This window comes from Camelus ferus, chromosome 15, assembly GCF_009834535.1.
Source record: "Camelus ferus isolate YT-003-E chromosome 15, BCGSAC_Cfer_1.0, whole genome shotgun sequence".
Classification (NCBI taxonomy): domain Eukaryota; kingdom Metazoa; phylum Chordata; class Mammalia; order Artiodactyla; family Camelidae; genus Camelus; species Camelus ferus.
This window is the reverse complement of record NC_045710.1, coordinates 33576130-33588449: the sequence shown is the minus strand read 5'-3', so window position 1 is coordinate 33588449 and position 12320 is coordinate 33576130. Positions and strand designations below refer to the sequence as shown.

General features: G+C 36.4%; 1 protein-coding gene across 4 annotated transcripts in view; it reads right to left on the bottom strand.

The window, feature by feature from the left end:
• Positions 1–427: 427 nt before the first annotated feature.
• The window catches only part of SOCS5 (suppressor of cytokine signaling 5), a 126752-nt gene continuing 114859 nt past the window's right edge, over positions 428–12320 (bottom strand). For 3 of the 4 annotated variants that reach the window (XM_032497447.1, XM_032497445.1, XM_032497444.1), the window contains one exon: positions 428–4603. In XM_032497447.1, coding sequence (XP_032353338.1) covers positions 2981–4591 — 1611 coding nt within the window. In that variant the 5' untranslated portion in view covers positions 4592–4603 and the 3' untranslated portion in view covers positions 428–2980. The remainder of the gene's footprint in view (positions 4604–12320) is intronic. The other variant, XM_032497446.1, reaches the window with a different exon arrangement.

The following is a 12320-nucleotide window of genomic DNA, read 5'->3' as shown; positions in this document are numbered from 1 at the left end:
AAATACTAATGAATGCTTTTTCTTTGTTAGGTGATTGTATTACAAACAAGATTATAGTTGCAAGACTATTTTAGGTGCAGACAATCAAATCTGAGTGGTACGAGGATAGTATATATATAGAATAAGGCCTCTAAATGATTTTGAATCAGATGTCAGTTTTACTGTCTAAAGTAATATTAACATTGTAAATGTATATATGTATACATATGTGCATATATAGAGTGTGAGTGAATGAATGAATGACAATGGATATAAATCAGAGCAACTTTTCCTTGGGTTAATTGCTTCACTATGAAGAGGTGTCTAAACTTCTAAAGAACTTCCTGGTTTGTATTAAAATGCACTTCAAAAAGACCATGAAAACACAAATTTAGTTGACAGGCTACAATGGGATTCAGAAAAAGACACAGTGAATATAGACTTAGGTGCAATTTCATGCTGGTGATTTTTCTTTTTTAAAATGTAAGCCACTAATTTTTTAAGAAAAAAATTTAAACCAAAAGTTGCATATTAATATTACACACAAACTGAAACATAAGTGACTTTTAGCACAGTGTATACATGCTTACATAAACTCAAATATTTACACATTTAAAACAATTTCCATTTAACATATGAAATTTCTGAAATACATAAATGCATTAATACTTTCTATAAAACTACAATTAAAACATCAGTTTGCTACAAGCATATAAAACATCAAGTGCTTTCTTGGAGTTTCAAGTTACCTCTTTAAAACAAGACCTTGCTTGCATATATAGTCTTTCTCCAATAATCAGTATGGACTTTTTTTTTTTCCAAGAGGTTTATTTTCCAGGTACATTACAAGCTCAAGAAAACGGACCCAACAATTATGCAATATAATTATGTCATAACAACTTAATTGCACATAATGCTTTAAAGTAGGTTTGGATGAAGTTCTCAAACACTTTGGTATATGTTCTTCAGGGACTTCTATTAGAAATAACAGGAATTATAAGTCCCTTCAATCCCCATTTTGCTTTAAAATGGACAAGTCTTTGGTTAAATGGTTAAAGTTTTACATTTTGGGCATTTATTATTAATTAAAATGGTCCCCAAACCAATAAATAACGCTGACATATTAGTTCACAAGACTTCATTTAACTTGTTTCTGATGCAGTGGGAGGCTATTTAGATATTCATTTACTATAACATGTCAGTGATAGTTTCAATCTTTCACTTATAAACAGAGAAATCAATAGGTTTAAGTCAGTATTTCTCTGTTCATTTTCAGTTATAATCTAAACTATACAGTATTTTGTAGTGACTATAGACACTGTTCCACAGTATATGTGATTACGATTGGAAAGATGTACAGAATTAAATTTAGAGTCAGCTTACTTGGAATAAGTCAGTACTAGACTGTTCAGTAATTCTGCATTAACTATAACAGGTTGTCAGGCTGTCAGGTAATGCCTATTTAAAAACCCCAAACCTTTCCATTTATAAGAGAAATTGTTGCAAATGTATAAAACAGCAGATATACAAGGAGAACACCAAACATACTTTATTAGCACAAAAAAGCAGCCATAACAAGGCACAGCAAGCAGAAACATACATTAGCAGTCAAAGGGTTAGTGTTGCATACAAATATAGCTTTCCTTTTTTGTAGCCTTGGCGCTAGCCGTTGGGATATAAATAACTTTCTGTAGCAGCAGGTAAGGAAACTAAGGAGCACTCACCAGTGGTACAGAGCACGCTAACAAAAAAGACACAAGAATGGATTCGACTACTTTAGTGCAAAACGTCTAAGACGGAACTGTAAATTCAGTTAAATACTAAGAAGCAAACACTAGAACTTGGTATTACTTCCAAAATAGCTCACTCAAGTAGTATTGCATACTAGTCTAAGTGACAAAAAGGTGCTAAGTAAAGTTATTTACAGATACAACAGTTGTACAGTACCTTTTAAATCAGCAATTTAGGTTTCAGATTTTCCATTAAAAAATTAACTGCACTGAAATTCTATAACTCGTACTTAAGCAATTTAGCTATGAGAGTTTACAACAAAGAGATAAATACTGCCCTCCAAATTATGAATTACAGTTTAACAATAATCTCAACAACCAGCAAGCACTGTAGTTAGTATTATCTGACTTGTTTGAGTATCTTCTAGTCTCATTTTCTTCATGGTTCACAAACTCATCACGGGCATAGAAAAAGGTCCACCTTTTATGAATCAGCGATTAGACTGCATGTGTCAACTTACAAAATCACATGCAGGCCTGCCTTGCAGCAGCTATTCCCAGTATGTTTTACGTTAAAGCACTCATTAAAAAAAAATTAATACCTAAGGCCTTAAATAAAATTCTACCACCAACTTTTAAGTCTGAAATTTTAAGAACTACTATTTAGAAAACCTGGTTTACTTAACAGTACCTTTTGCAGAAGAGAAAAGGAGACTGACTATAAACGACGTCCACACTTCAGTGAGCTGCACTATGCCCTTGTGGCCAGAAAATTGCATTTTTTTTTTTTTCCTAAAAGGGAGGCAGTCTTTATTTTTTGGACTTCCAAAGCTTGATTTATAGTAACTACAAACATCACTACTTTTGGAAGGTTATAGAAAAATTCTTAGAAAAAATAATTTCAAACATTAGTCACACTGTTGAAATACTCATCCAATATTAATAATTTGTTCTTCAGTAAGAAATAGAATTCTTCATAGCAAATGCCCCAGAGTTGCTTCACTCAATTACTACAGCCATTGAAAACCAAACTGTCAGCTAAATCGGTAAAATGTTTCTGCAGTCTTACTGAACGCCTGTAGCTCTATCCTCCGTTGTCTCAATAGGCACCACGATTATCTGAGTAACAGCAGATCGCATCTGACAGATACTAACACTAAGCTTATATACTGTACTGAAGAAACCTAACACTGATATGTGTGCTTGCTATAGGTGTACTGCCTGATGCATGTAAAAGCAGATCTAGTTAATGCCCCTTGGGGACAGAGAGTTTACTTTGCCTTGACTGGTTCTCGTTCTAACCAGCGAACTCTGACTTTTTGTTTGTAATGATACTCTTTTAAAAAATCCTGTAACATTGACGGTAAAGGGAGCCCATCAATTCCATCATACGTAGTGCATCTGCAGATGACTGCCCGGCAGATATATTGCAGGCTAAAAGGGAAAGTCCTATTTAGTGATATAGTAAGCAATGGTTCAAAAAACATGCAAGAACTGGGATCTTTATAATGTTCCAAAAGTCCTGTTACAGTGGAGGAGTGAAACACACACGGGTCGTGAGCATCGAAACTGAAGTTGTGATTCCATTGTTCAATTCGGGCATGCAGGGATCTGTTGTAGCGACGGAAGCTCACAGAGAAGAGGTAGTCCTCCTGTGCAGAGTCCCTGAGCAAAAATGTACCTTCAGGTTTCCCTTCAAGAAGGGCTTCTGCTTCATAACGGTCCATCACTCCCCAGTAACAGGGATTACCTGTAATCTGGAGCAAATCTGGCACCAGGCAGTGTATGTAATCAATCTGTGTATGGACTTTCCAAGCTCCCTGTCTGCTAATGTGGGCATGGCTGTCTCCAGATACCTGACGTTGCTTCTGCCTCCGTGACTGCAAGCACAGCGTGGTGGTGTCCTCTTCTGAGTCACAGTTAGCTTGTGGAATTGCAGAACTGTCCCCATTTATTTCAGTCATTCCAGGAGCTAACTTTGGTCCCAGTTTATATAACGGGTTAACCTGTGCAGTGGCTTCAAATGTATGTATTTGTGCATTGGGAGGGGGGTCGACCCCTTCTTCAATACTAAGCCGCCTTCTCTCTCTAAGCCTATCTTCCTCATCTTCTGTAGACACCAAGGATGGATCGAATGTGTCAAAAAATGTCGAATGTGGGCTCACAGGGGCTGTATGCTGTTTAATCAAATGCCATTTTTGGGCCAAATCTGAGCCGGCAGGAAAAGGGCATTTCTCAAGCATTAATTCAGAAAGGTGTATTTTTCTTTTATTAGAAAAGAGGGGCTTTGACTGCTTGTTGTAAGTTCTCATGGGAAAACACAAGCCCACAGTATCCTGCAACCTCTGTCTCAGGGAGCGACTTCCTACGGTTCTGCTGGAAATGCTGTCCATGTCGTGCACGGAGCTCACGCCGTATCGCCTCTCTCTCCTCTGAAGTCCACTTCGAGTTCTACCAAACTTTTTATCAGTATCCAGTGAACTCTGCGTCTTTGTAGAACAGGAATGTTTCTTCTTCCCACCCCATGGAGCATGTCGAGAGTAGGAATCTCTTCTTGCAAGTCTTGCTCCTGGGGTGATACATGAGTCATTATCCTTTTCAATGCTTATTTCAACAATCTGAGGAATTTCAGTGGCACAGTTTTGGTTTCTCCTTGAAGAATTCTTTGCAGGGCTTAACCCCAGTTGTAAGGCAACATTTTCTCTTAAGGGGCTGCTTTGTTGCTGAGGAGCGGAGTCTCCCACACTGATGTTTTTCTCTTTGACAGACAAACATCTGTTGGTGTTCATGTCCATATTTTCACTACGGCTTCCTCCCTCATGACTGAAGAGATTCTGACACCTGTATTTGAAGTTATTCCACATTTTCCCCACTTTATCCATTGATTATAAGACCTAAAGACAAAAGCAGAAAAGGGACAGTACGTTAATCAAAGTGATGTGTGAAAATAGAAAAGGCAGTGTCCACCCCTCTTGTCCTCATCGGAATTGTCAGTGGTTCTGGGCAGAAATTCACCTTACGCTGCCCTGCCAAGGTGATGGATACAGTGTCTGGCATCTGTCAGGTCATCCGGCACTTTTGTGGCACCGCGCATTATTTAAGCTAGATCTCATTGCCCGTTTCCTTTCAGATAGAAAATTCAGGACTCAGGCGAAAGGAAACAAACCCTCTTAAGTAAACTCTGGTGGCTTTATCCCATGCATCAACCTAATTTCATTATAACACTGATTTCTATCCTTACTTTGAATAATTTAGGTATTGCCTCAAGTATTACAAAGGGAAAATACGTTCTGTACTGTTGAAACATATCTGCATTCAACTTGTCAAAGCTTATAATCAGGGCCACATTTATGTAATGTATTAATTAGTTCAAAAACCTTTAAGTACTAATCCCCCCAGTTTCACTTACCAAGAGTGCCCCACTCATTTAGCAATCTAAAGCTTATAGGCTGGGGGGAGGGTACGGCTCAGTGGGAGAGCACATGCTTACCATGCACGAGGTACTAGGTTCAATCCCCAGTACCTCTAGTAAATAAACAAAAAAACACCCCCCCCAATCTCTCATCTGCACATTAAAAAAAAAAATTTTAAAGCTTATAGATAACCACTGGTAAAAATTCCATATCTAATCTCCTCACCCTGTAACATAACAAATTTTACCCATGATTTGAAAATGAGAGTAATAGAAAAAAATTATGATACTGTAGTAATGAAAAAATAAAAACAAAAAGTATGAAATTTGGCATCTTTATTCTTAATCCTTTAAAAAAATCTAAAGCAGCACTTTACAAATAAATTAAGACTACAACATTTACAGGCACACTGTCTCATTCAGTAACCTAAAAGTCAACATTAGATGACATGGAAAAACCTAAACTTAAAATTCAACTAGTTCTGTCACAATATGACACTGAAGTTTTATTTATTTTTTATTTTAATTTACAATTTTAACCATTTTATTATTATTTATTTATTTTATTTTGGGGGTGAAAGGTGATTAAGTTTGTTTTATTTTTAGAGGAGGTACTGGGGATTGAACCCAGGGCCTCATGCAAGCTAAGCATGCACTCTACCACTGAACTACACCCACCCTCCTGACACAGAAATTTTAAAAAGTGTTTCTTTTTCTATTTTGCTGTCTAAGTATGGCACTTTTCCTCTAGAATTTTTTATTCATGTTATTATCTCATTATGCACATTGTGCACAGTTTAGACTCAGTATTGGAAAACTACTTGAGTTTTTTTGTTTTTGTTTTTTACAGAGGTGAGAGTCATTAGAGCTGATCCTTGCGTAACTTTGAGTAATCTCCTTTGTCATAAATACTTGTAATTTCAAGAAGTTTACTAGGATCAAGAGAAATAAAGAATAAACTTTCTTAAATTATCTATCTTCCCTTTAGTTTCCTACAGAAAGGGCTCTCGACTAACAGTGTTCTTGGAGCAATGGCAGTGCCAACATAGAGAATTTGTCTATGAATCTCTATTACGTACACTGTTAAGTACATAGGCATTTGCATGGTAGGTGGTATATATATTCTAATAAAGTCTATTAGATGGAACTGTTAAATATTATTAAACTCTGTCAGAGCATTTTGCTTCCTTGCAAAAAAATTTTCTTGTTAAGTTCACCATTTAAACATATCTTGTTATCACTCATTCTTTTTTTTTTGCCTTAAGATTTCTGTTCTTTGTGCATGGCCCTGTTATATGCAGAACTAATTCCTGCTAAATTCTTGTTGACTCCAAAATTTGTACATGTAGTCTTCCAATATCCTAGCCTCTTCTAGCATGGCTTCCTTCTCACTTCTTTATTTTTAAGTTGCTTTTTATTTTTATCTAGTTCATACATTAATAGTTTCAACAGTCAAACACTATGATAAGGCTTATTTCAAAAAATATCACTGCCTGCCTCACCCTCTCCGTCGTTGATTCCCACTCCCAGGGAGTAAAGGAAATTTACTTTTAATTCTGTTAGCTGTTTTTGCTGGTATTTTCATCATTTCTAGGAAAGCTGTTCATATTGATACTGACTGATAAAATTTGAGGATGGAAATAATTTACCCTCAGAATTTTGAGGACATTACTCCAATGTTCTAATGGCTTCGTTGTGGCTGTTGAAAGTCTAATATCACACCAATTCCCAGTTTTCTGTATGTGAATCTGTTTTTATTTCATGAAAAACTGCAGCTTCTCTTTATCCTTAGTGTGGGCCTTTTGTGCATTCTTTGTGCTGGGCCCTTTCAATGTCCTTTTACTTCCCACCCTCCCTCCTGAAGGCCCTTTTGATTAGACACTAGATCACTTAAGTTCATCTTTTGATTATCGTATTTTTCCTTTTAAAGATTGCATTTCTTTTCATTTTCTACTGTCGGGTAGATTTCTTTGGCATCACCTTCCAACAGTCCTACTGCAGTTACAATTCTTCCTATCACAATTTTAACTTCCAAGACCGTTTTCTTGTTCTCTGAATGCTCTTTTTAATAGCATCCTAGTCTAGCTTCTTGGATGTAATATCTGATTTCTTTAAGGATCCAAAGTTTTAAAGTGTCTTCTTTTTATTTTTCTTTTAACATTTTAAATACTTTTATCTGTTTCTTCTTAGTACCTTATTTTTTCTCCTTAAATCTTTAGGTCTCTGTTTTTTTTACTTTAGAGCCTTCCACAAGTGTCTGATGATCCCTAGCTGTCTGTCCATCAGCACTAACATGCTGATCAGAAGCTCTGTTTGCTTGGGGAGGTAGGGGGCAGGTGGGCGGTGCCTGTCAACTGGTTGGCTTTACAAGGTGATGAGAGAAAGAGACAGAGACAGAGACAGAGACAGACAGCGCGCGCTGAATCCTAACCACTAGAACAGGGCAAGGGGAATGGAGAGGTCTTAACCTCAATATTCAGACTTGCGCTCTGTCCCTGTTTTTCAAAATTTGTCCTTACCTTCAAAAGATATCAGAACTTCAGTTATGACTAAACTTCTTAGATTAAATTTCTCCCAGCTCTAACCTCTAGTTTTATCCAGGGTAAGGGAACAATTGCTTCCGGACTGCTCAGGGTAGAGGAGGACACGTGCAAGACTGACACGCACACACTTCAAACCTTCCCTGCTTTCAGCTCCAAATTCTACCCTTATCTTCTGAGGTAACTGGTTCCTTTAATTTCTGAGCCTAGCAGAAACCAGAAATAAACTGGTTTGCTTCTTTTTAACATCCTCCCTTGCAGGCACTCAGATAGCTTTCTCAGTTCTGCTGATTTCTACCTATGTGCTTCTGTCGAAAACCTGTTGACCAATCAACTCTACTTCTATCTCCTCTCATTTGCTTTCTCCTTGTGGATGTGTATGCCTTCTACCTTTTTTATTCCTTTAATTTCAGTGAGGTTCTAGGAGGGAGTAAAGCTAACATGCCAGTGTTCAACCTGACATATTTAACTGGTGACTCCCCTTTGCACTGTTAAAGGAGTGAATGGTACCACACAGAAAATCCCCCACCCAGATCAATGATTTCTTCCAAATGGAGAAATAGTAAATTATGGGGGGATGAGGGAGCCATACAATAGTGCTAGCTGTACAATATAATCACCAGAACAGAATTTGGATACAACTGGTAAAATATGCAGCTTTTTAGACTGTCCACAGGCCCCCTCACAAGAGATTCTGATTAAACTGGTCTGGAGTTGAGCCTGGACACTGCTATTTTTTAATAAGCTGAGTGATTCTAGGGTAGAGTAAGAAAACCACTGTCCTAGGGTACCCTCGTCATAGGCTCCAATGGTAGCTCTGAAAGAGACAAGTAAAAGGACCCTGCTCTGTAGTGGTTGGTGGCATGTAAATAGTATAATATAAACTACCTACCACACTCTCATCACCATTTCACTTTATTTTTGCCAGGTATACAAGAGGCCTGCAGAATCTTAGAAAATGTCTAGAACAGTGCTTCTTAAACTATCCATAATGAAGAGCCAGTTTTATTTTTAATTTCACAATTGATTCTTTTTTAAGATATAAAAATAAATTACTAGAAAAATGAAATTAAATAAAAGACATGAAATACAAGTGCCAATTTTCTTATTAGATTGAACAGATATAAAATAACTGAAATTGCTATAAAATATTTTAAGTGCTTGCTTTCAATTTCTATTCTTACTTGTCACAGGCTGGTAACAGACTGCAGACCGGCACCAGTTCCTGGTCCACGCTTGGACCAGCTAGGGTGGTGCTGGCCGGTGCACATGGTTATTGGGTTCTTGAAATGGGCAAGTGCCACATATTGAACTAATAATAATTTGAATATAAGTAAAATACATTATTGAAATTAATTTCATTTGCTTTTGACTTTTTAAATGTGGCTACTAGGAAATTTAAAATTACATAGATGGATCAAATGATATTTCTTTGGGACAGTACTGATCTGGAGCAGGGGTCTGCAAACTTAGCCCAAAGACCAAATCTGGTCTGTGGCCTGTTTCTGTACGGACTCAAGCTAAGAATGATTTTTACATTTTTAAAGGAACAAAAACAAAAAACCTACAAAGAACATTCGACAGAGATCACATGTAGCCTGCAGAGCTTGAGGTATTGTCTAGCTGGCTCTTTACAGAAGTTTGTTGACCTTAGTCTAGAGTATGTAAGATGATAAACCACACCACCGCAGACACTAGAAGGGCAGTGTTCAAGAAGTCCAGCAGTCTCTCTTCTCCATGTTTATAAGATGAAGTTTGTAGCTATCTAAAGATACTTCTTTGACAAGCAAAAATTATACCTGAAAAATGACTGTCCATTTTTGAAAGCGGCCAAACTTAAAACCACTTATTTCCATATACAGTTCTTTGTAAGTTGTATAAACAAGTGGGACATGCAGAAAACATTTATAGTTGCCAGGTTACAGCAGGCAATTTCTAACACTGAACCTTTGTTCAGTTTTATACACAGAGCATGAAATTGAGTGTTTTTTTTTATTCCTAATCTGGAAATGGTTGCTAGATTGCATCGTGACAGAATATTCTAATTTAAAGAAAGACTATTATGGTTCCACACCCCCCGGGGACAGAAAGTGGATTTTTCTTGACATGGGGAATGCTATGTGGGCAGCTGTAGTACTGGGAAGCAAAAAATACCAATAATGATTCATAGAAGAATCCACGTAAGAATCAGGAAGGCATTTAGATAATCTTAATATTTACAAAGTCAGTGTTGAGGTTCTTTAATTTGTCTTGTTAAATTTTTGGAAATGTGTTGAGCTGAAACCCTTTGAGAACTAAATTACAACTCTATTACTTTATGGTTTTATATAAAGTTACACAGGGCTCTAAAAAAAGTGTTAAATGTCAATTGTATTGATTCTAGATTGAAAGTTCATTATCCATTACAATCTTTCACATCTCTGCATCTGCATAGCTATCCTTAAAACTATCCAAAGCAAATTTCTAAAGTCATTCCTTCCCTGAAGGACATTATGATTATAATTTAAAACTGGTTTTATAATACTGTAGTGAGTTAAATAGCATTTGTTGAAAAATGATATTTAACAGGATAAGCTATAAATCAGAATTTGGAAAAATTAGAGTTCAAATTCCATTCCTATAAAAATTTACATATATTAAAAAATTAAAGACTACAGTCAATGGCCCTCTTATTGCCATAGGTATCTATTACAAAATTTCCACAAAACAAAATAACTGAAATAGTTCCTAGGAGTTCATTTCAGTGGGACTTAATCCACACTTCATTAGAAATAAATTTAACAAGTTTTAAGACTACATGGCATGCCATAGTGGGTAAAGAGGAAGAATATGACCCAACTAAAATCCTTCCTCTACTGTTTAGTCTGTCTAGACTCCTTACTCAGTCATGGTAACACTTTTCCAACAGGAAGCCCTGCAGTTTCAGTACAAAAATTGGGACACATAGACTGATTAAAGTAAAGTATTTCTGTGCCAAACTCAGGTACAAGAGGCGGCTTAGGAGATTCAATTTTTGATGGATATTTTGGTGACATTTCAATAAGTTTTAGAAAAAATACAGTATCTACTATTGAAGATTGACCTTGAAATGCAGGGATGCATGGCTGTCAGAGCTATAGTCCCTTAAAAGAATCTGAGAACCACTTGGGTTTTTAAAAAAATTATTTTCAAATTGTTATTTATACACTTTACTGTGACATGATCTAGGTTATGTAACTGGATGCCTATTTCTTTTATACTGCTATTTAATATTATATTCAACCATATAAAATTGCTGTTTTGTGGGTAGTGGTCATATAATTCAACCTCCAAGTTACAGTATTAACACTATACATAGTATGTTAACACAGCAGACCACGTACATGTGCACTCAAAAAATGTGGAGCCCCTGACCTACTACACTCAGATATTTCTTTCCTATCAGTAGAGTTATACTTTTACTGAGTTAGCTATGTTAGCTTCCAGACCTGTTCACACCACTTGTATTTATCATTGTAATTAGGTGCTTTGTTAATTAATCTAATAAAATGTGGGGGAGTGGGGAAGACTGAGTTGAATGACTGAAATTCTCAATAAGAGTGAGATACTTATGCTGTTGAATTAGGTACAGGCAAGAAAATAGTCTTAAAAATTGGAAAAAAATATTGCAAAAATTTACAAAGATTCTAAACTCAGAATGCATCAAATGCATTAAAACCCTCAAACTGGAAATCTTAGATGGTATATTATAGGTATGGTTTCTGAAAGATAAGCAATATGGAACTGCAACTAATGGACCTACTCACAAAGAAAAGGCCTTTGACCCTTAGTAAAAAGACTGACGAATGAACATGCAGTCATATTCTTAGAGTGAAATATTTAAGGTATGCAGCCCTTTTTATGATTTCTGGCTTTATTAGGTTTTGTAAACTAATAAAACTGGTCCTGATTGAGTCAAAGAGGCCTTCCTTAATAACCATTTAATTAAAACTTATAGTAGTGCCAAGTGGGAGTAGTACAAAGTCCTAATGATAACAGACATGATCTAGATTAAGAGATGGTGAGCAAGGAAGACTTCTCCCTGAGGAGGGGGTATTTCAAAATTTTGTCCTGAAGGATGAGTAAGGATGAATTAGGACGGTGTTCTACGGGCAGAGGGAACAGCATTGGCAAAGGTCCTGAAGCAGGAATGATCAGGGCATGAACAATGGCTGAAATGAATATGGACCAGCAAATGAGAGAAAGAGTGCCAAGATGAAGCAGAAGAGGTAGGCCTGTAATCCACGATCAGAGAACAAGGAAGGATGTCAGTACTGCACAAAGACTACTACAGAGGTCCAGTAAGAACTAGAGTAGTGATAGTGGAGATAGATTTGAAATGTTTAGAAGTCAAACCTACAGGATTAATGATTGATTTCAAATAAGGAATGAGGAAGAGGGAGGTATGAAAAATGAATGCCCCAAGATTAACATACAGAAATCAGTTGAAGGTCTTTACACTAACAATGAAATATCAGAAAAAGATAGTTTAAAAAAATCCCTTTTAAAATCGCATCCAAAACAATAAAATACTTATGAATAAATCTGACCAAGAAGGTGAAAGACTTATACGTGGAGAACTACAAAACATTAAGGAAATTAAAGATGACTTAAAGCAAAGGAGAGACAGCCTATGCTCTT